A 25,122-nucleotide genomic window follows, 5' to 3' on the forward strand; every position below is an offset into this window, starting at 1 on the left:
GCCCACACCTCCCATGGCCCTGGGGAGCTGAAGGACTTTTTTGGTAGGTCGAGCCGTGCCGCTGGCACCCTGTCCCTCCTCTCTCCCCGCAGTCAAGGCCGTAGGACAGCCCCTCCTTGCCCTTACCTCTGCATCTGCCTCCCCGTGGCGTCCATCATCAGCACGCCGTTCTCCATCTGCTTCACCTCCTTCCCCGGACCGCCAACACCTGCTAACCCTGGCAGGAGAGAAAGAACGAGGGAACAGTGGTTTTGAGAGCCAAACCTAAAATCAGAGACACTTAAGAAACTCTCTCAATCGGGCAGAGACCGCAGATGACCTGGCTGCCAGGAAGCTCAGAAAGCAAGACCTGCTTTGCTGAGGCCACAGACAGGCTCCTAGCCGGGGTACAGGAGATGCGTGGAGCTAGCTCCCTTGGGGCAGAAAAGGTGCTTTACAACCATCTCGAGGGCCCCATCAGCCAAGGGCACTGGGCCTGCAGAACCACACGGGGGTCAGGGCAGAGCATGGCCCCCGGGTATAAATGACCACCAGCTCTGACTAGGGCCCCAGCCAGCAGAGTCCCAGAGGCCCCCTGCAGGGCCAGGAGTTAACCTTCCAGTTGCTGGATCACAGGGAGTCCAGAAGGTCCAGGGTAGGGGGTCCTGGGGCACTGGCTGTTTCCCAGTAACAAGGAAGTATTTTAATAACTGGTGCGGCCACCCCGGGCACACCAGCCGGATATCTGCCCCAGCCACAGGAAGCACCCACTCAGCATCAGCACTCATCACTGTAACCTTGGCGGCAGGCGCTCACATTTATGGAGTGACTGCTAGCTGCTGCGCTGAAATATGCGATCTCCCTTAATCTTCCCAACAGCCCAGCGGTACATTTATTAGCACCCCCTACCCGCCCCCCCCCCCCCCCGGCATGATCTCCTCACTCTTTGGTGCCAGAAGAGAAAGAGCATGAGAGTGAAGCACAACGTAGGGCTCCAGAGACCCCAGAAGAGGAGGGGAGGGGATGCAGGAGAGAAGATGCAAGTGGGGATACACATGCAGCCGGCAGTGACCTGGGAACACACTGATGTGACATGAACAAAAGCAGAGTCCAAAAAGGCAGGCTCACACATGACGGCCACAGGAAGGCACAGAAGACAGAGAGGGGACAGGGCTGGGGGTCACTCCTGGGTTGGGGGAGGAGCTCTGAGCCGGTGATGCTCAATCCCGGGTGGTTCATTCAGCCGAGGCCGGCTCCGTGCTGAGTTAAAGCACAGTCAGGAATGCAGTGTTCTCGAACTTCCTAGTTCTGGGTACTTGGGAAGCGACAGACCTCTCTGAGCCTCAACTTCCACGTCTGCAAAATGGGAGTGACGAGAGCACCCAACCTCACAGGCGGGAGGATGAATAGGTCGTGCACGGTGCTCAGTAAGTAAAAGACACCGAGGTGTGCTTATCGTCATCTGCATTTTCAAACGTGCTCCACAGATAATTCTGGGGCACAGCCAGGATCGAGGATCACCGCTTTAAACATTTCCTTTAACGTCAGCCTCTTTTGATTTTTAATTAAAAAAACACTAAAGCAAACAAAAAAGGAGAGGGATAACAAGCAGGACTTTCCACGCAGCCAGCGCTCACACACACGCACAGGATCGGGGCCCAGGCCTGGCTTTGACCATCCTCCTCTGTTGCAGGGATGGGGATGCTTTGAAACACTCCCAGAGACACCTGTCCCGCGGGTGGTGCTTCAGAGAACCGCTGTCCCACCTGGCTGCCCCGGCCACACTCTGCAAGCCCAGCCCTCCCTTCCCTCCTGCTCCTCACGCAGTGTGAGCTGCCAGGTCCACACAGTGGCCTCCTGGGCTGCCTGCCCTTCTCAATCCAATTAGCCCACGATGTACCCACTGGGGCAGCTGGGAAATTCTCCTCTGCAAGGGGAGAGACTGCGAGTCCTCGGAGAGCAACATAAACGTGTCGGTCACCATCCGTCTGCCTTCTTTGCACGGGACTAGCTGCCCCCTCTTCCGACGGTCTTGGCAGGCCTGTCCACCTGGGGCACCTGGTGGACATCACCCCCAGCTGAGGGGGGCCCTGCCCAGGTCAGTTCTTCAGAACCCCTCCCCCCGGACTTTGACCCGCGAGGACCAAAGACAGTTCCAGCTGATCTAAGATACCTTTATTGGTATCCATCCAGTAAACACCCTTGTTGTTTAAGTGGCCGGAGCGGCTCCTGTCGCTTGCAAAAAGAGCCCTCTGTCTGGACCCTCCGCCACACACTGCTGGTTACGGACGGCAGGAGGGATGGGTCCGCCCCGACGGCCGGTTCCTGCCTTCACATCCCCAGAGGGAGACAGGGCAGCCTTTCCTGCTGAGATCCTGCTGGACGACACCCCTCCTCTGGGCACCCACAGCCACCGCAGCTACCCCATCAGGCTGACCACCCTGTGCCGTCTTGGCCTGCCGAGGGCTTGACCACGCCCAGGAGGTACAGGGGGTCTCGTCACAACCAAACTGCTGCCATTCGTGGCCCACCCACTGTGTGCCAGGCATTTCGCAACCAGGATTTCCGTCAAGGCATGCCGGTCACGGTCACTTGACCCAAGAGAGGGTAAAGCTTAGCCAAGGTCACCCAGCTGATGAGCGACAGATCTGGAGATTCGAAGTGTATCCCCAAGTGCGGACCACAAAGCCTGGCATACAGTAGGTGCCCAATAAATGCTTGCTGGCTGAACAATGGAAGGGGGTGGAGAGCAGACCGTCAAGGGCCCTCCGCAGGCATGCAGCAACAGGACAAGCACGGCCGACCCTGACCCGGGTCACTGACCTTCCTCCTCCTGGTCCATCCCTCTGCCGCCTGGGAAGTCACAAGATCCAAGACAGGGTTAAGAAGCACGGCCCAACTCCCTCCCTGCGCCCTTCCTGCAAACGCCCAGAGGGGATGGATGCACCTGCAAACGCCCAGAGGGGATGGATGCACCTGCAAACGCCCAGAGGGGATGGATGCACGTCTTCTCTTAAGGGGGAGGGGCAAGGGCGGCTGAGGGACCGGCTGCATTTGTGCCTCAGTTTCCCCATCCCTCGTGTTCTGGTGGATCCCTCACAAGCACACTACTCGAGGCCAGCCCCCTTCTCCGAGTTATTAACTATATGTGTTTAAACACAAAGAGAGCTAGAAACAGGCAGACCAGCCTTCCATCTTTACGCCTGTTTTCACGGTAGGAGAGGGAAAGAGAGAAAGTACTACAGCGGGACAGGGCAGGCACGACAGCCGGGAGGCAGCAGAGGCCTCAGCTCCAGCCACAACGTTTAGTTCTTCGAGGACAGACGTTGCTCACGAGAGGGGCCTGGCCCCACGCACCTTACTCTAAGCCAGCCACCCATGGAGCCGAGAAAACAGGAAGAGAAGGGGACCTGGCTCAGACATCATCTTGGACCCTCCCAGGCTGGAGGCCATCAGATGGCCATGTGGGGTTACACAGAATGCGCACTGCACAATTCAAGGGGCACCGTTCCACACAGCAGCTCAAGTACCAGGACTCCCTGTGGCAAACCTCAGCGCTCTGCACACCCCTGATGGGCAGATGGGAGATCAACCAATGAACGGCCAAGCGAACAAGCAGTGCCAGAAGGGGCACCATGTGGGCCACCGTGGTCCCATCTCACAGCTGGTACCCACAAAGCTGGTTTCTAAACCAGCCCTGACAGAAACGGATAAAATCAGCTCCTATTTTCTTCTAACCTGGGATATTTACGCGGCGGCTGTGTTATCCAGAGCCCAGAGACCTACAGACTGCGTACGCAGGGCATGGCTTCAACAATCAAGCGTAATTCACGTATTCTCTTATTGGACACATTTACCGAGTGTCTACTACGTGCCAGCTCCTGTTCCCAGCCCTGGGGATACTGAGGTGACCAAAAAGCCCTCGAGAAGCTCAAATTCTAAGAGTGAGAGAGAGACAATCAACAAACTAGCAGATCCAGAATTTAATGTCAGGCTGTGATAAGCACTAGAAAGAAAAATAAAAGCAAAGTAAGGGAAAACCAACGATGGGGGGGCCTATAAAATAATAAGATTCTTTTTTTAAGCAAACACATGGAACTTGTAATTTAATAAATGTTCCTTGAGTGCCTCTAAGGATCAGGGATGCGGCTCTGATGCTGTAAGTCAGGCATCGTCCCTGCCCCTGGACCACGTATGCGCTCCTGGGCTGGGTGTTCAGCCAGAGGCCAGCCCTCCAAGTCGGCACCTCAGAGGCTCGCTGTTTATTCCAGCAATGTTGCCTTTACTCAAGAAGGTTCTGGAACTCCGCTTGGGCAAAGGCCAGCAGGCAAGCCTCCCCTGAGGGAAGAATCCGAGTCACGGCTTTCCAGCCAACACCTCGTTTTTGACCAAAAACGGAAGTGACCGGCCGCATCACCCGACCCTCCCCTCCCCTCCTTCCCGGGCCCTGAGAGTTCTCCATCTTCAAAAGCGGAAGAAACAGGGCCACCGAGACGGCCGAAAGGAATGCGCCGTCTGGGCGATAGGCTCTCCAGCAGCTGGTCGGTGTTTACGAGAGATTTCTGTAACACGGGGAGGCACCTATGACCCGACGGTCGGACCAAAGGGGGCAGGAGACGAGACAACAAAACTGTACACTTAGATCTGATCTTGTCAGCGAAAAGGCCTAGAAAGACAGACAGCAGAGAAAGAGGCCAAATGCCAACACAGCTCCCCCCCCAGGCGGTGGGAGAGTGGAAGGATGTTCTTTTTCCTGGTTATTGGTGTTTTTCTGCAGTTTGCCATTGTCTACAATGAGCACACACTGATTTTATAACCAGTGAAAAAAAACTCAGCAAAAATCTGAAAAAGGGGAAAAATTAGTCACGATCCTGAGAGATGGCTCAAACAAGGTTCTGCAAAGTGGACGCATTGTTGGAATCAAGATCCTTCTCCCAAGATGACAAGGGAAGAACGGGGCAGGGCGAGGTCAGAGCAGGACGGGTTTCTCCCCTCGGCACGGCGCACATAGTGGGCCGGTGATTCTGTTGTTGCGGGGACAGGGGAGGCGTCCTGAGCACTGTAGACGTTCAGCAGCATCTCTGGTCTCTACCTACTAGACACCAGTACTACTCCCCCCCATACCCCTGCACCAGTGGTGACAACCAAAAATGTCTCCAGACGTGGCCAAGTGTCTCCAGGAAGTACAAATGTTCCCTGCTAAAAACCACTCTAGGTTTTAGGTTCCTAATAAAGAAAGCAGAATAAATAAAAATGTTCTTCACTTTCCAGGTAGAAAGGTGAAGGAAACAATCTGCAAGTCTCTTTGCTACCAAAAAAAAAAAAAAAGTTTCCTAGAAATCCATGTAATGACTAACCCCGGGAGGCGTATCTCCCCATCCTGAGCCTGGCTGCTGGGACATCTCCCCTTCCTCATCCCGACGAGAAAGAATTCCCCCAAACGAAACACCCTCCGCCTTCGGCCTGGGTGTCCTAAAAAAGACCTGATGGATCCAACACGGAAAAAAAAGTTTCCTTTAGGAGGAGCCAAGAATGCGGCTCAAACAAATCCAAGGTCACTGGCGCCTGGGGCCACAGCTTGGAGCTGGTTACGGCCGAGCCAGGCGAGACCCTGATGCCAGGTCTTATCTCGGGGGCCCCTCCAGAGAGGTGGAAAGAGGGGGACGCCCAGTTTCATCTCAGACCCTCAGGCTGAGGGCTTCTGTGTCTTAGGGAAATGAAGCCCCAGTGGGGCTACGGTGGTGGATGGTATTTTCATCCCCAAATTCAGTGCCGACGTTCAGAAAAAAAAGAGAGGAGAGAAACTGGCAGCATTCCACGTTCTGCATAAACTGCTCTGGATCTGCCAGTGGCCGGGGAGGAAGGGAAGGGAAAAAACCCATCTGCAGCCAGGACGCTCCCTGCTCACCTGGACAGAAAGGGGAGGGAGACTTCATTCTGGGAAAGAGTCAGTTAAACCCGTACGCGTCACTTGAGAAAGCACAGAGGGTTATTTTTGCCTAACTGTAGCCCACCAAGCAGGCGGCTGCCACCCATCACGTGCCCTTGGCTTGGTGGGCTGAGGATCAGGGGAAGGAGACTGAAGCAAGAAGAGAGCAGGCTAGACTTGAGGTAGGACTTTCCAAACACAAGAGCACGAACGTGTAGAAACTCACTCCCATCAGGGAGTTTAAAAGCTGAAGGGAGTGTCAGCTGTCTCAGACTGGCAAAAGAAAACACTTTTCTTTTAAAACCACTAGGATTTATAGTCATAACTGCCAAAAACTGGAAACTACCCAAATTGTCATCCCCTGATGAATGGATAAAGAAAATGTGGCATGTCCACACAACGGAACGTGATTCAACAACACAAAGAAATGAAGTGTGATTCACGCCACCACACGGATGAACCTGAAAACGTCACGCTAAGTGAAAGCAGCCAGTCACGAGACACCACGTTATAGAATGCCATTCACACGACACGTCCAGAACAGACAAATCTACAGAGACAGAAAGTACATCAGTGGTTGCCTAGGACTGGGGGGGCTGGGGGAAAATGGGGGGTGACTGCTAATGGGTATGAGGTTTTCTTCAGGGGGGATGAAAATGTTCTGGAATCGACTGTGGTGCTGGTTGCACAACTCTCAAAATACTAAACATCACTGGGTTGTACGCCTGAAATGGGTGAATTGCGTGGTATGTGAATTATATCTCAACAAAAGCACTTATTAAAAACCACTAGGACCCCTGTAGCCGACTGAGTCAGAGCAATGAATGAGCTCCCCACCCCAGGCAGCCCCCAACCCCGGAAGGCGCAGAGGACCGGAAATTTAGAGACCAGACCTGAGGTTCCAACCCCGCCAGCAGCTGCTGTGTGTCCCCGGACAAGTTGCTTCCTCTCTCTGACCTTCAGTGGCTTCCCACCACATTGAGACCAAACCCCAAACTCCTCTCCATAAAGACCCTGAAGGGTGGCCCCCCTTCTCGACCTCATCACCCACCCCCGTCACTGCCCACCAGTCTGGCCACACTGGGCTCCTTTCTGTTCCTTAAACAAACGGGGCTCACACTGGGCCTGAGGCCTTTGCACCTGCTGTTCCCGGCGTCAGAACACTGCTCCCCACATCATCTCCTTGCTGGCTCCTTCTCACGCCTATGTCACCTCCCCAGACAGGGCTTCTCTGACCACATTGCTTGAGTTGCCACGTGCCACTCCACCACTCCCCAGCTCATCCTTCTGCATTTTTTTCTTCATAGCACTGAACACTGTAGGAAGCCATCTTTATTCGTTGATCTGTTTACTGCCCCTCTCTCCCACTAGATTCTCAGCTCCACGAGGGCAGGGAGTTGCCTATATCTTGTTCACTTCTGTCTCCCCAGAACCTAGAACATTATGGGCTGAATCGTGCCCCCAGTTCACAGGTCGATGTCCTAACCCCCAGGACCTCAGAATGTGACTGTACTTGGAGACAGGATCTTTGCAGCTGTCATTAGTTAAGATGAGGTCATTAGGGTGGGCCCTAACCCTATATAACTGGTGTCCTTATAAAAGGGGGAAATTTGGAGACAGACGCACAAGGAGAACGCCGTGTGACGATGAAGGCAGATCGGGGTGATGCTTCCACAAGCCAAGGAACGCCAGAGACACCAGCAACCACCAGGAGCTGGGGAGAGGCCGGGAACAGACCTACCGCATAGCCTCAGAAGGAACCACCCTGTCGACACCCTGATCTCAGACTTCCAGCCTCCAGAGACAAAACATTTCTGTTGTTGAAGTCAGTTTGTGGTCCTTTGTTACAGCAGTCCTGAAAACTAACTCAGTCCGCACCACACACCAGATGCTCCATCAATATCTGCTGAAGGACTAAACCCACCAACAGTAAGTAGCTCTTCCTTAGCGATCGGCCCCATTCACAGACAGGGACCCGCCCGTCCCTGGCATGGAAGCGACATGTTGCATTAAGCCTCAGTTTCCTCACCAGTGAACTGGGAACAATAATTCTACCTCCCTCCTGAGAGGTCAGGAGAATTCAATGAGCTGACTCCTATCTGCAACAGAAGCCCCAGGGGGTCCTGGGTAACTGTTCACAGGGTCTTAGCTGTGCCCCTTCACGTCATACACACTTCAGTGACAACCGTGCCCACAGGAGTCGTGCGGTGGGGCCACACCGCAGCCCCACCCTGAAGACAGTCTGAGACCTGTGGGGGACTGAGCGTGTAAGAAACACGCCCCAGGGCCCAGGGCATCTGTGATGAGTTCCTGGAAACGGGAGACCAGCGCAGGACAGGCGACCTTTCTTTAGTTTCACTCTTTAGCAACAGCCGAAACCAAAGCAGAAAAGGCATCGGATGACTCTTCCCTCCCCATGTTAACGCAGTCAGAGCTCCTAGAAGGGAGGGGAGTGGAGGACCCTTCGAGAGGCCAGTCTGACCGATGAAACGTAGGGCCGTCTGAAAAGGCTACAAACCAACCCGCTGAATTCTCAACCAACTGATGAGAGAGAACAGGATTCTTAGAAGTTTCACCCCATCTGCTTCAACTAAGGACAGGGGGAGGTCCCAGCCCAGGATTCACAGGGTGACTCCAAGACCGTCCCCACTCGCAGAGTCCTGGCCGGACAGGACGGAGCAGGTGCAGCAGCTGGCAAGTGGGCAGGTCTACACTGACCTGGCAGGTGCCAAGTGCGTGGGGGTGAAGGTGGGGCTCTCTTCCAGGGGGAATAGTAACGGCAGCTGTCACTCACTGAACACTGCATGCCGGGCACCTGCCAGAAGCTCTAGATAATGTAGCACATTAAATCTACACCGGGGCCAGCAGGTCACTTCGGTCATTACACTGCTTCATCCGAGAGGAAACTGAGGCTCAGAAGGGGCCCAAGGTCACACATGGATAAGAGGCGCGGCTAGGATTCGAACCCTGGACTCACCAACTCCCAGCCTCTGCGCTCAGCCACGTTTCACTCCATGACCCTCACATCTGTTCTGGGTGATGCCACCTATGTCACCAGCTTCTCACAGCCTCCTGAGAGCCAGGAGGACTATAATTATCACTGCCCCCATTTTTGCCAGGAGACCCTGAAGCCACGTCACAGGAAGTATGGGGACTTGCGCCCAGGTCTGCTGACCTGGCCACAAAGCATGGGGACCCCCTCTCAATTCAGCCCTGAAAGAGTTAAGATGGTCCTTGCAGATGGTTCCTGAGAGGACCTGGCCCAGCCCGGATGAGCCACCTGGTGGGAACCTCTAGGAGACAAGTGGGGCCCCGCAAGGCACCGCCCGCCCCGGGGGCACCCGCCACCCTACCGTCCTCCTGCTCGGCCTGCTCCTGCTCGGCGCTGGCGTACGTGCGCAGGAACTCGGCGAAGGCCCCGTCCCGGGCCAGCAGCTCCTGGTAGGAGCCCATCTCGGAGATCTTGCCACCACTCATGACGATGATGACGTCCACCTGCGGCAGGTAGCTGATCCCGTGCGTGACCAGGAGCCGCGTCTGCGGGCAGAGTGGAGACGGGGCCGCGTCAGCGCAAGAGTGCGGGAGGGAAGGACCCACACCTGGATGGGGAGCCCAGGTCCGCCCAGCACGCAGACACGTCCCAGTCTGTGGGTGCTTCCATTCCAGACACGGGTGCAGGAGCTGGGAGGCAGCAGGGAAGGAAAGCAAGATCCCTCCCGAGACCCCCGGGCCAGGAGAGAAATGACCAGTCTAAGTAAACACAGTGCGTGCTGGACAGGTGAGCAGAGAGCAGACGAGCAGATGGGACACTGAGGGTGGTGGCTGCAATTTTAACCAGGGTGACAGGGAAGGCTATCACTGAACAAAACTGAAGCAGAGAGAGGAAGGGAACCATGCGGGTGTGGATCTGAATAAGAACGACGCTGCTACAAAACAATTTGCACAAGATGGCTTAATATTTTTTTTCTTTTCTTTCTTTCTTTTTTTTGTTGCTGAGGAAGATTCGCCCTGAGCTAACATCTGTGGCCAATCTTCCTCTATTTTGTACGTGTGTCACCGCCACAGCATGGCTGATGAGTGGTGTTGGTCTAGGCCCACGATCCACACTCACGAACCTGGGCCGCCGAGGCAGAGCGTGCCAAACTTAACCACTAGGCCACAGTCCAGCCCCTATTTTTTTTTTTTTAGGTAAACTCCCAACCCACAAACACTACAAAATTTGCACGTATATATTTTATCTAATTATCTAAAGTTTGAGAGGACAGTCATCAAACTATTTACACAAGTTGGCCAACTCTTCAAGGCCAAATGGTAAATATTTTCAGGTTTAGGGACCCTCCAGTCACCGTGGCAACCACTCGGCTCTATCCTTGTGGTGTGAAGGCAGCCAATAAAGCTTTATCTGTGGACGCTGGTATTTAAATTTAACGCAATTTTCCTATGTCACAAGATGTTATTTTTCTTTAGGTTTTTTTCCAATCACTGAAACATGTCAAGACCATTCTTAGAAAAAACAGGCAGCGGGCCCGATGGCTGGCCCCTGCTCTCAAGGAGCTAGGAGTGCAGGATGAGAGAGGACCTGGTTTTCCTTTTTTTTTTACTTATACTTATTACTTCTTATTCTCTTTGATCTTGTTACCGTGGGCATGTATTACTTGATAACAAAAAAAATTTTTGATATTTGAAAATTATGTTTATATGGAATTTCTGTGGTGCGTAAGAAAATGCTTACAATAAGTGATGTGGCACGCCACTTACCATATGTGCACAACGTGATAACCCTGTTAAAATTGTACACACAGCACAAGGATGGGAAAGAAACGCAAAAATCTCTACGTGGTGGGATTGTACACGATCACTTTTGTTTTTCTGAAATCTCATATATTTTCCCCATGGGCATTGTGTTACTTTTTTTTTTTTTTTGGTGACGAAGATTGGCCCTCAGCTAACATCTGTTGCCAATCCTCCTCTTTTTGCTTGAGGAAGATCGTCGCTGAGCTAACATCTGCGCCCATCTTCCTCTATTTTGTATGTGAGACGCCTGCCACGGCATGGCTTGAGGAGCAGTGTGTAGGTCTGCACCCGGGATCCGACCTCACGAACCCTCAACTACTGAAGCAAAGTGTGTGAACTTAAACACTGTGCCACCGGGCCAGCCCCCCAAGTGTTACTTTTCCAACCAGAAAACAAAAAGAACCACAACACCTCTTCCCCCATAATTCCCCTAAAAAAAAAATCATAAAAGAGAAAAGGAACCACTTCCTGTCGTGCTAAGGTGCTGCGGCAGTGCTCCTGCTCCACAGCTCTGTCCCTCGGCCACCTCGGCAGGGAAGGGAGAGCTGCCTGCTGGGTCACAGGGGGTCTTGGGGTGGGCTGTCCCTGTGCGAAGCCACCCCCATTATTGAATCAGGAAAGGGGGCCTCTTTTGGCCAAGTGGAGCCATGACTTGGAGTCAGTGCCGAGGGCTCCCCTGTAAGGACAAGAGCGAGGAGGGTGTCCCGGGAAGGCTTCCAAGGGGAGCGTTAGAAATGCGTTCTGAAGTCCCATCTATAAAGAAAAGCCCGGGAGGTGAAGGATTCCCAAAGGGGACCACACTGAACCAGAGGGCGAGAGCGCCAGCCCTGAGCCCGGCCCCTCAGCAGGTACCTTGTTCTTCAGCAGCCCCTTGGGGCCAATCACATTCTCAAAGATGTGTCTGCCCACGTGGGCGTCCACCGCCGAGAGGGGGTCGTCCAGGAGGTAGATGTCGGAGTCGCAGTACACGGCCCGCGCCAGGCTCACACGCTGCTTCTGGCCCCCGGACAGGTTCACGCCCTGGGGGAGGGGCGGCAGAAGGGGGGTTTCCTGGGGAGCCTGGAGACAGGCAGAGGGGCACCCACCAAGGACGCGCAGACCCAGGCCGGGGGCCCTGCAGGGCTGCACCCGCCGCCTGCCGTCAGCAGGCGCCAAAGGCGTGTGACTGAGCCCGCGTGAACGTGGGGTCAAGTCCCGGCACGGGGCTCAGCCTCAACTGAACAACAGGAGAAGGGGAGGATCTGAGCCTCCGGGGGCTGCTGAGCAGAGCAGCTAGCACACAGTGGGCCGTCACCAAGCGGGGCTGGTGGCACCGAATAATCCTGGCTCCAGGGAAGGCTCCCGATCGCTGAGTCAGGTGCAAGGCAATAATGATATTATTATTATTGCCACTGCTGTTACTCTTGTTCATAGCTAAGATTTTCTGTGAGCTTACTCTGGATCCATCACTCACTGGTGAAACCAGAGTCGAGGCAGGCTGTACCCCGGGGGTGCCGAAATCCAGCCCCACCCCCCACTAGGAAGGGCACCCTTTTCTCATTCACACCGGGGCACTACGTGGACCACACAGCAACAGGCCCGGCCCTCCCACCACAGATAACCCAACGTCACTTCCGTATCTGGCTGGGGAACAGAGTCACCTCCACTGGGTTAACTGCCCAGCCTCCCTTGAGAGACGCCACCCTCCCCAGGCACCAAGGTGGGGTCCCAGCAGCTGGGTTCTTTCTGACGGTCCCTCTGGCCCAGAGGCAAACACCAGACCCAAGCTGAGCCAGTCGGCTTCCCTCCCTGCAGCTTTTGGTACTGGGACCCAGACAGGGAGAGTTAGGAGTTTCCGAGTGGCAGAAACAGACACTAGTTGGAAAAAAAAAAAAAGGACAAAGCTGATGTGCAGAAAAGGAGAGACAAAAGACAGGAGGAGGGATGAGGCTGCGGGTCCCAGACCCTCCGTGAGCCCCCACATCCCAGCCCTCGGATTCCCCGCGATGCGTTTGCATCCTTAAACTCAGTTCTCATTTTCTGCTTACACTAGCTCAGGCTCCTTTGCTACTTGCAAACCCAAAGAGCCCTGCTAATAATTTGGTTTCTTTCCAAGGAGCTGCAGATTTCCCTCAAATAAAAGAAATCATTTGCTAACTAAGAATGCGGTGGAGCCACTGGCTTGTAACTACAAACAGATGGGAAAGCCCTTTGGGAGATGGGACAGCACACACCACGTAACCGCCAGGCGGCGCTGGAACAGCCACCAAGCAGAGGAAAGGCACGTGCAAAGGCCCCGAGGTGGGAAGGGGCTCCTGGGGCAAGTCACTCAGCCTCTCTGTGCCTCCCTTTCCTCAACCATTAAAGGGATAACAACAAATCCCATCTCATGGACGTGCTGTGAGGATGAAATATGTACAGAATGTTTAGCATAGTGTCTGGCACATAGTAAATGCTCAGTAAGTATTAGCTATTGTATTATTTTATATTATCACTGTTTTGAAAGGGACTGTGAACATCTGAATCACTGACACGCCTCCTCCCTGTACAGCGCCTCTGTCATGTGACTCTGCAGTCACATGACCGCAAAGGTAGCATGTCCTTCCTGGTCCTTTGTCTTTGGGATCAACCACATGATATGCTTTGTGGGTGGAAAGGACAGTGTGCTTTAAGGGACATCACGTGTCTTTTCTCTCGGGCTTCTGCTATCACCAAGAGAAGAGCTTCCCCCTGGGGAGCTGCTGTCCCCTCAGCTGAGGCCCCGGCAAGAAGCCATGTGGGCCAGACCTGAGCCAAACCCACAGCCCGGAGCCCAGTGCAGCTGGCCTACAGCGTGGAGCAGAGCCACCAGCTGGGCCAGTCTGCGTCAGCCAATCGCAGTTGACTTACACACCTACAAACAGGAGAGTAAGGGTTTAGCATCACAGGCACTGAGATTTTGTGGTTGGTTGTTACACAGCAATAGCTGACTGATAAGGGGCCACACTGAAGCCGTACTGACCTTCTCACCAATCTCTGTCAGGTCCCCGCTGGGCAGGATTTCCAGATCTGGGGGGAGGGCACAGGCTTCTACCACAGCCTTATAATACCGTTCCTGCAGCGGACGTCCGAAGAGGACGTTTTCTCGGAGAGAATTGTTCTGAATCCACGCCTGCTGGGGGACGTAGGCCACTGAGCCCTGGGTGGCAAGTGAAGAGGGCGGCAAGACAGACAGACGGACTTGGTTAATAAGACAGCAGCCAGCACAACCACCTGCCAGGAGGGCCCTACTTCTCAAGACACTTTCTTCACACCTAATGTTTCAGCAAGAGGGAAACTGAGTCACAAAGGACTACGGACGCCAGAGCTGGGATCAGCACCCACACCAGGTCAACCACTGACTCCGGCATCGGGAGTTCAAGAGCTGAAACCGTCACTGTGAGATTACGCTATGCACTTAGTAAATATTCACCAAGTGCCTCCAGCGGCCAACATGCTCCTGCCTCCCAAGACTGGAAAGTCCCTGACGCCATAAAAAAAAAAGATCTGATCACAGTTGTGGTAAATGCTAAGAGAGGAAAATACAAGACCTACAAAAAGGGAGACCTCGTTTGGGCCATCAGGGAAGGATTCCTTAAGGAAATTTAAGCGAAGACTTCCGTATCAAAATCGTTCATTTCAGAAGTTGTTTTGTGTTTATCTCCACGTGACGTAAGGTGTCAAGAAAGACACGAGGATGAGGGCTAGGGTGAGGGGATTGGTTTCATGTATTTCAGTAATAAAAAAATTTTAAACAGGACCGACTGGTGAGGATAAGTTGGTCTGACAAAGAGAAGGGGGAGAGCATGCCGGTCAGAGGGAACAGCATGTGCAAAGGCGTGGAGGTGAGAAGAACGCGGCACGGTCAAGCGACGGGAAGGCCGGCGTGAGTGGGACATCGCGTAAGGGGAAGAGAGGCAAGAACCAGCTGGCAGGCAGCAGGGGCCGGCTCACACCGGGCCAGTGGTCCTGGTGAGGAGTGTGGGCTTCACTGGAAGGGCAAAGGGGAGCCACTGAGGATTCCTAATTAAGGGAATTCTATGAGAACAAGGTTGGGAGTGGACCCAGGTGACCCAACTCTTAATCTTCATTCTCAGATAAAGAACTAAACTGCTGACTCGAACACCCTAACCTACAAGAGGCTAGAATATCACAAAGCCTCACCATAAAACACACAGATAATTCAGACACGGTATGCACAAGCCCCACCAACTAAAAATTTGGAAAAAATAAGTACTATAAACACATTTCTAGCACTCCCCTTACTAGGACAAAATAACCCGTCACAAATAAATCTGTGACCTCGTCCAACTAAATACTCAGCGCCCCTCAACTTCTAGATGCACTATTCTTGTATTTAAAGGTTTTTCACTTTAAAAGAGTGGTTTTAAATTTGGGGTAACTTCGCCCTCCAGGGGACATGTGACAATGTCTAGAGACACTTTCGGTTGTCACAACGGGAGACGCTATTGGCATCTAGTGGGTAGAGGTCGGGCATGCTGCTAAATGCCCTGCAGAGCACAGGACAGTCCTCACAGCAGAGAACGATCCGGCCCCACATGTCAACAGTGCTGCACCTGGAGACCTGGGGTTAACGAAACAGAACGCACTGTGAATCCTACTGTCATCTGGAATTTTCTTCCACTACCCCAGCTCACGTTCCCCACTAAGCTGACTTTATAACAGGCACTTGAAAGTAATAACAGAACAATTCTTAAAACAGCTACACGTCATTAGTTTGAACCCAACTCTTGTAATATACACTTCCTGCTAGTGCCTACCAGGCTAGAGGGCACCATACAATCAGCAAAGGAAGGATTTTGCTCTGAAATAAAAACAGTGGCATAAACCAGCATCCCCAAAAGCAGACTCCAAAAGACACTAATCCTGGGGATGTAAATAGTTGTTGCCTAGACAACAAAGAGGTGCAGACAAATATGTCGGGGACACGCTAGGTTAACCAAAGTTAAATAGGTTTTTCCTCCTTGCAGGACTTCTCAGGGCCTTGACTTTATCAATGTTTATTATAAGCCTCCAAGTGGGGGAGAATCAGAGTACACAGTCTTTCCCAAGCTCGTTTGAGCCCAGGATTCTTTATTCCCAAAACATCCTGCAAGATGAGTCTGCTGCAGACCACGCTCCAGGAAACGCTGGTGTCAAGGAAACTTCTCGAGAGAAGTATTCATACACCAGGGAAAGGCTTATTCATGGGGGAATAGGCTCAACGCAAAACAAGGGTCTTGATTTCCAATGGGACCCATTTGTTCACTAAGGCAGCCTCGTAAACTCTCCCTTGAGGAATACGCCAGCTTAGCTCAAAGTCCTCTGTCTACTTACAAGCAATAAAACCACAGTCTTCTCTTAGCCCCATATTAAGAATTCAACGAACACTCAGAATTTAAACAGTCCCTTACAAAGAATTCTCTAGAAAATATTCCAACAACATAAATCAAAAGTTTTAAGTTTTGTTACATTTATGAAAAGAGATACACAGAGAAATCCGTATAGGGACGGAACGAGCCAGAAAGACTCATGCTAGAAAGAGACCATGAGATGCACAAGGAATGAGAGACAGCAAGCAGACCTGGGAGCATTCGTGTGTTTACTAAATGATGACTGAGCGCCAACTACCTGCCGGGCACTGTTCCAGGGGTGACACAGGAGGAAATAAACGACGCCAAAGTCTTGCCTTCTGGGATGGCACAGACAGGAGCAGAAAGCATGAGAGCGAAAGACAGAAAGAGGACAGGGAGACCTCGCTGCTCTCGCTTCACGTACACGGATGGTCATACAAGAAAACACAGCATCGCCCTTGACCTTCCTCTCAGGCCGTCAGCCCCCCAGGCCCCTGCCCACCCAGTCCTCCTCCTACCTTGACAGCCACGTGCCCCTCCACCTTGTCCATCTCGGCCAGGAGCGCTGAGAGCAGAGACGACTTTCCGCAGCCCACCTGGCCCACCACGGCCACCAAGGAACCTTCCGGAACGGAGAAGGTGATGCTGAAACGACACACCACACCCTGCCTCAGCCTCGCTCTCGCCTGAACAAAGCCGGCAACAAAGCTGGATGGACCTTGAGCGGCGAGAGAGGCGGAAGGCCGGGCGGTCATGAGCCTTTAAGCTCTGGAAGTTTCTCCCGCCATTCCCACTGCCGACTCGAGTTCAGTGGCCAGTGGCAGAGGGTCTCAGGACAGGTGCCAGGGTGCAAGCAGGGCAGCAGGAGAGACTGAGGGATCGTGTCACGACAAGGGAGCCGAGTGGGGCGGGAGCCTGGGAGCACAACGCAGGCGCCCTGAGAGGACGCCCCAAAATGAACTCTGCAAGACGCACAAGCTGTACCAGACACAGAACCCGGGGACAGCCGAAGGCCAGGCCAAGGCTGTGGAATAACAAGTGTGAACCGGGATCGACACGTCGATGACGCCAGACGGGGCGGGGAGGGGCGAGGCCGGTCCCGAGGAGGGGGGCGGGCGGCGGCCTGGCGCGGGAAGACCTCCAAGGACGCCGTGCTAAGATGCTCACGCTCACCAGCTGGGAGCCACGAAGCGGGCGACGGGGGGCCTGACACGGGTGGATGTGAGTCCCAGAAACACGTCTCTACTGAAATCGTCCTTTAACAGACAGTAAGCAAAGGAGGATAAAATAAGCTCAACGCCCTGCCAGCAAGACTGGCTGTCACACGACACGGGACAACCGCTGGCCGCCCCCACCGCTGACCGCAGAGTCAGCGCTGTGACTGCATCCACACAGGGATGGCGGGCACCGCCAGGGCCTCGCTCCCTCTCACCGGCTGTGCTTTGCAGCTGCCGCTATTACGACGTCTACATATTAGCAGAAATGCTGGTAGATTCTGCTGTCACCAACTGCTTAATTCTTGGGACCCCGCTGCACGGTCACACTGATTATTCTTCTGTTCCTGTGCTGTGAGGGGAAGGGATTATGGGGCCAGAACAGGACAGGAAGCCCAGTGAGGAAGCTCCTCGACTGTCCAGGTGAGACTGGAATATTTGTAGGGACTGAGGACAGAAGGCTGGGATGGAGAAAGTTCTGGGGGGTTCAAGGGGGGAGGGGTGGTGACTGGAACAAGAAGGCCTTTGAGACTGGAAGGTTGGAGGGAAGGATGGGGGCACACGTACAGGTTCTTCAGTTGTGAAGCAGGACAGAGAGAACAGCTAAACTTGAAGCAGGCAGGAGCTAAGTTAGACATACGGAAGAACTTCCTAAGCATGCGCTCCCACCGTGAATTTTCAAGGGAGGTGTTACGCAGATTCTCTACTCTGGAGAGTTTGTCCCTCGCCCCTCCCCAGATAAAACACAGATGTAATTTGGCTATCAGTAAGGGGGTCATTGTTTAGGGGCATGGGGGATAATCTGGGCCCTAAAAAGGTCCCTCTGGCCCTGTGTTTTGGGGACTCCTTCAGGAGGCCTCCAAGAGCCACTGAGCAAGGCCTCCAGTCAGAAAGAAACAAGAGGCACTTGACAAGTTGCCCAGGGAACCAGGTCAATTTCCTGGACACCATGTGCTTTGGAAAGATAAGGCCTGGGGTGGGGAGGGTACCAGATGGGGAGGTGGTGACAAAGGGTGAGCCAGGCAGCCAGGGGACCTTGCAGAGGATGAGAACAATTCCTTCCCAACAGCAAATCCAAGTGGACAAGAATTCCTTTCAGCTGACCCACCTGCCTGCCACCAGCAGCAGCATCCCAGCCTGGCCAATCAGCATGCTCAGTCTCTCCCAGAACAGCAATTGGCTCAGGCAAGGGCACATGACCCAATCTGGGCCAATAAGAAGCAGACGGGTCTACTGATGAGACAGGAGGGACACTTGAAGTTGATGGGGGCCATTTGCCATCATGAGGAAAGAGGCAGCCTGAGAAGGAAGCAGCACAGAGGGAAACGGAACAAAGACAAGATGAAGAGAGTCCTAATGACACTGTCTGAGTCCCTGGATCACACCGTACCTGAAAGTGGACCTTCCCCGTTATGCAAGCCAAACACTTCCCTTTGTAGCCTATCCGTGCAAGGTTTCTGTCACTTCCAACCCAAGGGAACCCTCTGTGCCAGGCATACTCTCATAGGCTCCTCGATGCAGCCCAAGCAGGTGTGACTGGACCTTTCCCACATGGGTAAACTGAGGCTCAGAAAGGCAGAGTGACCTAGTCAGGTTACAGAGCTGGAGCGTGGCTGGAATTCAAACACACGTTTGACCAGAGCCCCATGGCTCTCTCCACGCCCCAGCTTACCCATTCAGCGTGGGAGGCGCGCCCCTGGCCCACGTGAACGTGGCGTTCTTCACGGTGATGCTGTTCGTGCTGCCACCTGGAAAGCACGAGAAAACACGTCAGGCGTAGGTGAAGTCACAGGACTGAGCATGAGCACGAGGCTCTTACTTTCTTTTTTTCCCTTATCACGTAGTTCAACCCCAGCAGCTTGACACTCGCACCAGGCACTATCTGGTTACGTCAGCTACGGTTTCTGAAGAACAACCCCAACCAGCAGCGCCGGGGGCGGCCTCAGACCCAGAAAGCATAAGGAAACCGCAGGAGGTTGCACCACCCGGGCACCCATGTCGCAGAGGCAGGGGACCCGCGGGGGTGACTCAAGGCTCTGGGGCCTCCCTCAACCTGTCTCGGGAGGTCGGGCCGGCTCTGCTGGGAGGGCTGAGCAGACGCCCAGGTCAGCGGGGAAGAAGCAGCGCCCTCACGCACACGTCCCCTCCAACAGCTTGCGCTGGCCCTTAGTCCTCAACTCATCCCCCGGGGCCCTTCTCCCTTATGTCCAAAGTGGGGTCCTTTGCCCTGCAACTCCTGGGTTCCGGGGTGGCCTCCTTACGCATCTCTCTGCATCCTCTCTCTCCCCTCCTCCAGCCAGCCACCCTGCCCACACGCCCGCAGGTCAATCTGTCTAAAACACCAGCCACGGTCAGCTGTGAAGGAGCCGCCCGAGGAAGGGGAAGCAGGGTTTCTGGCGCGGGGGAGGGGAGAGCGTTTCAGACAAAGCCTGCATTATCCAGACGGCTCCCTGTAACTCCAAGGCACCTCCCTCTTCATTTACTTTCCGTCCCCTTCCTTTCCCTTTATTTCAAATCCCTCACTTAAAAACAAAACCATTTTTGACTCATAATTATGAGCCCCCTTCAAACCATCCAGAGGTAAGATGAGAGTGTTCTGAAGTTATCGAGTGAAGAAATAAACCCCCAGGGCGTCAAAGAAACAACAACCTGTGCGGGAGGAAGTTACTGGTTAACCTAACTTAACCTTCTCCCCGGGCCTTCTGGAACAGAGAACAAGACGGAACCTAGAAGGTGCTATTTAAGGAATTTAAGAAAAGCCACTTGAATCAGACAAGCTACAGAGAACCTAAGACCTGGCGGGGAGCTGCCAAGGGCGGACCGTCCGGCACCCGAGAGCGTGGAGAAACTTCTCGGAAAGTCAGAACGCATAGGGGACCGCCGTCAGGGCGGGAGCGGGGGTTGCGGCCTGGCAGCACCGGGAGGCCGGCGGGTTTCCCAACCGGAATACTGGCAGTGAGCCGTGAACGACCTCAGGAGCTCGACCCCTCCCCTGGTTGCCTCGATTTTCAGCCCTGTGTTATGCAAAGAAATGTGACCCCGGAGTAGATGGCACTGTTTCCGCATCATGGAGAGGGGACAGACTCGGTCCTCAGGACAGCAGAAACTGATGACAAGCCAGGCCTGTCGGGAGGACGATTCCAGCATCCAGTGACCAGTGGTTCTCAACTAGGGGAGACTGCCCCCCAACAGACATCATGTCTGGAGACATTTTTGGTTGTCAAAATTGGGGCGGGTGGTGGGGGCATCTAATGGGTCGAGGCCGGGGATGCTGCTCATCCTCCTACATGCACAGGACAGCCCCACAGCAAAGAACGACCTGGCCCCAAATGGCAGCGGTGCCGCTGAGAAACCCGGCCCTAGTAGGTTGAGTTCAAATAGCCCCAGACCACTCCTACTCTCCCTCAAGAAGTAACCATGACTGTCATTTGTCTGGCAGGTACTGTGGCAGTATTTCACACGCCACTAAGTGCCAGGCACTGCTCACACAGCCAACGTATGTACATGTTCACTGCTCTGACCATATTGACTGGGCTCTGGAGCCTGACTGTGTGGGTTCGAATCCCCACGTCACCACTTCCTAGGTGGACGGCCATAGGCAAGTTACTTAACTTCTCTGTGCCACACTGTCGTCTGTAGAATAGGACTGATGATAAGGGGATCGCCCCCATGGGGCTGTGATGAGGAGTAACTGAGACCAGACACACAGAGTAGTCAGAACAACGTGTGGCACAGAGTAGGTGCTCGATTAATCTCAGCGCAGCCAGACTGCACAGTGGTAAGAGCACAGATTCTGCTGACTGGCTGTAGGGTGAATTCCTGACTCTACTTATTAGCTGTGCAACACTGAGCAAGTTACTTGGGCCAGTTTCCACATCTGTAAAATGGGGGTCTCCACTGCCCCTCTCTGTGTGCTGCAGTGAGCAGTGGATAGGTAACTGCCGTCCTTAGAACAGAATGTGCGTGGCGGGCGTGTCATTTAAGCAAAAGTGGTCACTGCTGTTAGTGCTATTAATACTGATTATTAAGTGCCGGAGACACAGCCATGAATCAGATCCCTGCTCACGGGGGTTGACTGGGAAAGGATAAATTAATAAGCTACAAAATAAACAAACCTGCCCATAAAAATCCATACAACACCCCGCCAAAGAAAGGCACCTTCCTTCCCATTATCCAGATGGGTAAACTGAGGCTCAGGGCAGTGAAGTGACCTGCCCAAAAATACACAGCCAGTACGCTTCGTAGGACGGTCAGTCTCCAACGTCCTGTTTTGCCTGTCTACCTGCCCAGAATAGAATCCAGGGCCGGGCCCTGGAGCCTGACCCGCAGGGGGAGGCCTCGCCCGGAGGCTGCCTCTCAGCAGGAAAACAGAAGTGCCAGTTCACCCTCCTGGGACGTGCAAGAGAAGGCCCCGCGGTCCACCACGCTCCCAGCACAGAGGGACAGGACACCCGCCACACACCGTCTTTGACAGGCCGCCGCTCGATGCTGTCGGGGTCCAGCTCCTCGTGGGACAGAAAGATCCTGAGGCGCTTGAGGGAGACACTCGCCTACACAGAAGGTAATTACAGGGCGCGGTTATTTTTAAAAGCGTTTTTGCAAAACAGGCCGGGGCTAAGTTTCGGTGGCTTCCCCTGGGAGCGGAGGGGCCCACATCCTCCCTCATTTCTGAAGGCTCTGCATTTCCTACCACGAGCACACACCTTAGAATGAAAAAATAAAACAGGTTTTGGTTCTTGTTTGTTTTCCTTTAAAAGCCCACCACTGGTATTCAAAAGGAGGGTGGGGGGAATGTTCTAGATGCAAAGGGCCTTCACAAACATAATAACCAAAGGCAATGATCCCATTTAAGGGCACAAACTTGCAGCCAGGAGATAAGTTCTAGAGACCTAATGCCCGGCATGGTGATTACAGTCAACAGTGCTGTATTATAAACTTCAAAGTTGCTAAGAGACTAGATCTTACTGGCTCCCACCACAAAAAAAAAAAAATGATGATCATGTGACACAATCGAGGCGTGAGCTGACGCTACAGTGGTAATCGTATTGCCATGTGTCAAGGTCTCACATCATCAGGTACACCCTGAACTTACACAAAGTTTGATGTCAATTATATCTCAATAAAAACAAATTAGAAAAAATGCAATGGTCCTGATTCAAACAGCCCAACTGTAAGACACATCTGAGATAATCCAGGAAATTTTAATATGGATTGGTATTATTTTAAGAAATTACTGTTATTTTGTTAGGTATGGTAACAGTCTGTAATGAAATATGAAGAAATACATGCTGAAGTCTTCACGGGGGAATGTCCAGAGGTCTGGGATGTGCTGTAAAGTTCTTCCGCAAAGAAAGGGATGAAGGGAGGGAGGGACGAGGGAGGGAGGACGGTAGAAAAAGGAATGCATGGAGCACGTGTGCCCAAATGTTGCATCTGAGTGATGGGTACACGGCATTCACTATACTGTTCTCTCTCTACTTCTGTGTACATCTGAAATTCTTCACAATAAAAGGGGGTTTTGTTGGCTTAGTTTTTTTAATAAAGCCTACCACCAGAGATGGCTTTACACGACCAAACCTCAAGGCCGATTTGTCTGTGTGGCTGAAAATGGGGTTTTCAACGTGAACGTGCGCGACGCCAGAGCGATGAGTGTGAAGAAGACTGTTGGCAGGAAAGTGGCAAGAGCTTCAAATGGTAGAAGTGCAGCCTCCTCTCCTTACTGAGTCACCGCACGAATGCGAGGGATTCCAGGGGGTCTAGGTTGGGGTTTTTCTAATGGTGGGTCAAGGCCTATTAGTGGGTTGTAAAATCAATTTAGTGGGTCAAGAGATGTATTTTTGAAAAAACAGGATAAGACAGGGTAGAAGAAACCAGACCAGAACAGAATACGATAGAATATTCTAGAAAGAATCTTACAGAGCAAGGGAAAGCCCGGGTGCGTTAAACTTTTGTTTCATATACTCAAGCGTGAGCATCTTGTCAAGAAGCAAAACGTCTTCCTTTCTTTGGGGCAGAACCAAAAGAGCACGAGAGCCACCGGTCTGGGCCTCACCAAGCCCACCGGGCGCAGTGGGACGGGTAACGCAGAGGGAGCTGATGGAGGGGGGTTTTCAGGCTTTGTTTCCCCAGAGACCCCCGCCCCCCTGAAGGCCCCCAGCCTCGCCCATACCTGCACGATGCTGCTGATGACCATGGGCAGGATGTTCAGGGGGAAGCGGAGAATGTTGAACAGGGCCAACGACACGAAGGCTTTCTGGGCATCCAGGACGTTGTTCTCATCGACGGTCACATAGACGGCGAACGTGGACAGGGCCACCTGCAAGCAGAAGGCGCGGCACTGTGTCCCCAAGGCAGCCACAACCAGGGGGGCAGCTACAGCCCCCCAGCGGGTGCAGGCCCGCCTGGCGCGAGCTGCAGCGGCCCACGGCCGGCCACTAGAGCAGTGGAAAGGGCCGGAGGCAGTGTCTCGCACCCGGCGGGTAAGCCTGACCACTCAGAATGAACTGGATAAATGAATAACCAGGCCCACTGATTTCTTCGAGGCACACCGGACGCTCAGGATTCCTCGACACAATCTCACCTCCAGGCCTTGAACCCTGCTGTTTCCTCTGCCTCAAACAACCTTCTCGTCCAGACAGCGGCCTGGTTCCTGGGCCCCAGCCTTCAGAGAGGCTGCCCCACCACTCCACCCAAAACAGCCTCTTTTCGTGCAGCCTCTCCTTTCGTCCTGGTTTATTTTTCTTCGCCGCACCTGTCGCTACCTTACATTGTCAAGTCAGGTGTATTTACCGTCTGTCTCCCGCACTGCAATGTAAACTCCACAAAGGGGGAGACTTCGTTTTGTACATGACGGTATCTTCCGCGCCCAGGACAATCCCTAGCGCACAGGAGCCCCGAATAAGACCTCGGTTAAGTCACCTCCTCTCCCCGTGCCTCAGTCACCTCATCTGGGAAATGGGAATGGAGGTGGAGACTCAATGCCACTGTTTACAGCTCCTGCCAGCTCACTGAGTATATGGTTTTATAGCCCCAGGAAAGGCACACACAAAAAAAGGAGAGGAGAACAAACAAGCAATGGTTCTCCGGAGGCCACTCCCTTCCCCAGAGTCACGCCTGGTTCCCGAGATGCCACGAGCCAGCTGTTTGAGACAGGAGCACCTCACCTCCCTCACCAGGAGAAGGGAGAAAGCGCTGACTGATCCAGGGCCGGTCTGCTGGGCTTGGGAGGGAGGCGAAAGATCGATAGTGGACTTCCGCCCCTCCCTCACTGCTGGGGACAGAGCAGTGCCAGGTGTCACCAGGGGCAGCTAATAGCAGGCAGCCCACAAGACATCCGTACACGCTATCAGAAGCAATTTGGAAAACCTAGGACCCTGCAAATGGACAAAAGTCCCCGCCCTCATGCTAGTCCCAGGCTCCCAGAGCCATTAAAGGTTTTCCCTGGGGAAACAGTCGGCCAGGGCCCTGCCTTTTTGAGCTCAGGGCAGCCGGCCAGGAAGTCAGGAGATCGAGTCTGAGCCGGGCCTCTGGGGTGGCCCTGGTCCAGCACATTCGCAGGGTCTCGCTGCCTCATTTCTTTGTCAACCACTGGAAGGTCGTATAGCTTAAAAATTAAAACCATCAGCTCTGCCACGTCTCAGCTGTGTGGTCCTGGGTGTGTCCCCTCACCTCTCCGAGAGAGCCCCCGTTTTCCCATCTACAAAACGGGCATCGTGACACACCTTGGCAGGGCTGCTGGCAGCAAGGAATCAGGCACTTGATGTAGAGTGCTTCGCACAGCACCCGGGCACAGTGAAACGCAATATATGGCAACTGTTTTCAGTTCCTGTTACAGGACTCAGGCCAAACACCCTGG

At 53.6% G+C, this 25,122-nt stretch overlaps 1 protein-coding gene across 1 annotated transcript in view; it reads right to left on the minus strand.

Moving 5' to 3' along the window:
* Positions 1 to 25,122, minus strand: part of ABCC1 (ATP binding cassette subfamily C member 1) — a 126,988-nt gene that overhangs the window by 23,713 nt on the left and 78,153 nt on the right. The window contains exons 13-20 of the mRNA XM_058569971.1: positions 23,437 to 23,583; positions 21,730 to 21,817; positions 18,940 to 19,015; positions 16,572 to 16,698; positions 13,683 to 13,859; positions 11,555 to 11,722; positions 9,262 to 9,445; positions 127 to 217 (exon numbers count right to left, since the gene is read on the minus strand). Of these exons, the coding sequence (XP_058425954.1) occupies positions 127 to 217; positions 9,262 to 9,445; positions 11,555 to 11,722; positions 13,683 to 13,859; positions 16,572 to 16,698; positions 18,940 to 19,015; positions 21,730 to 21,817; positions 23,437 to 23,583 (1,058 nt within the window). The remainder of the gene's footprint in view (positions 1 to 126; positions 218 to 9,261; positions 9,446 to 11,554; positions 11,723 to 13,682; positions 13,860 to 16,571; positions 16,699 to 18,939; positions 19,016 to 21,729; positions 21,818 to 23,436; positions 23,584 to 25,122) is intronic.

The sequence above is a fragment of the Diceros bicornis genome, chromosome 26, assembly GCF_020826845.1.
Source record: "Diceros bicornis minor isolate mBicDic1 chromosome 26, mDicBic1.mat.cur, whole genome shotgun sequence".
Lineage (NCBI taxonomy): Eukaryota > Metazoa > Chordata > Mammalia > Perissodactyla > Rhinocerotidae > Diceros > Diceros bicornis.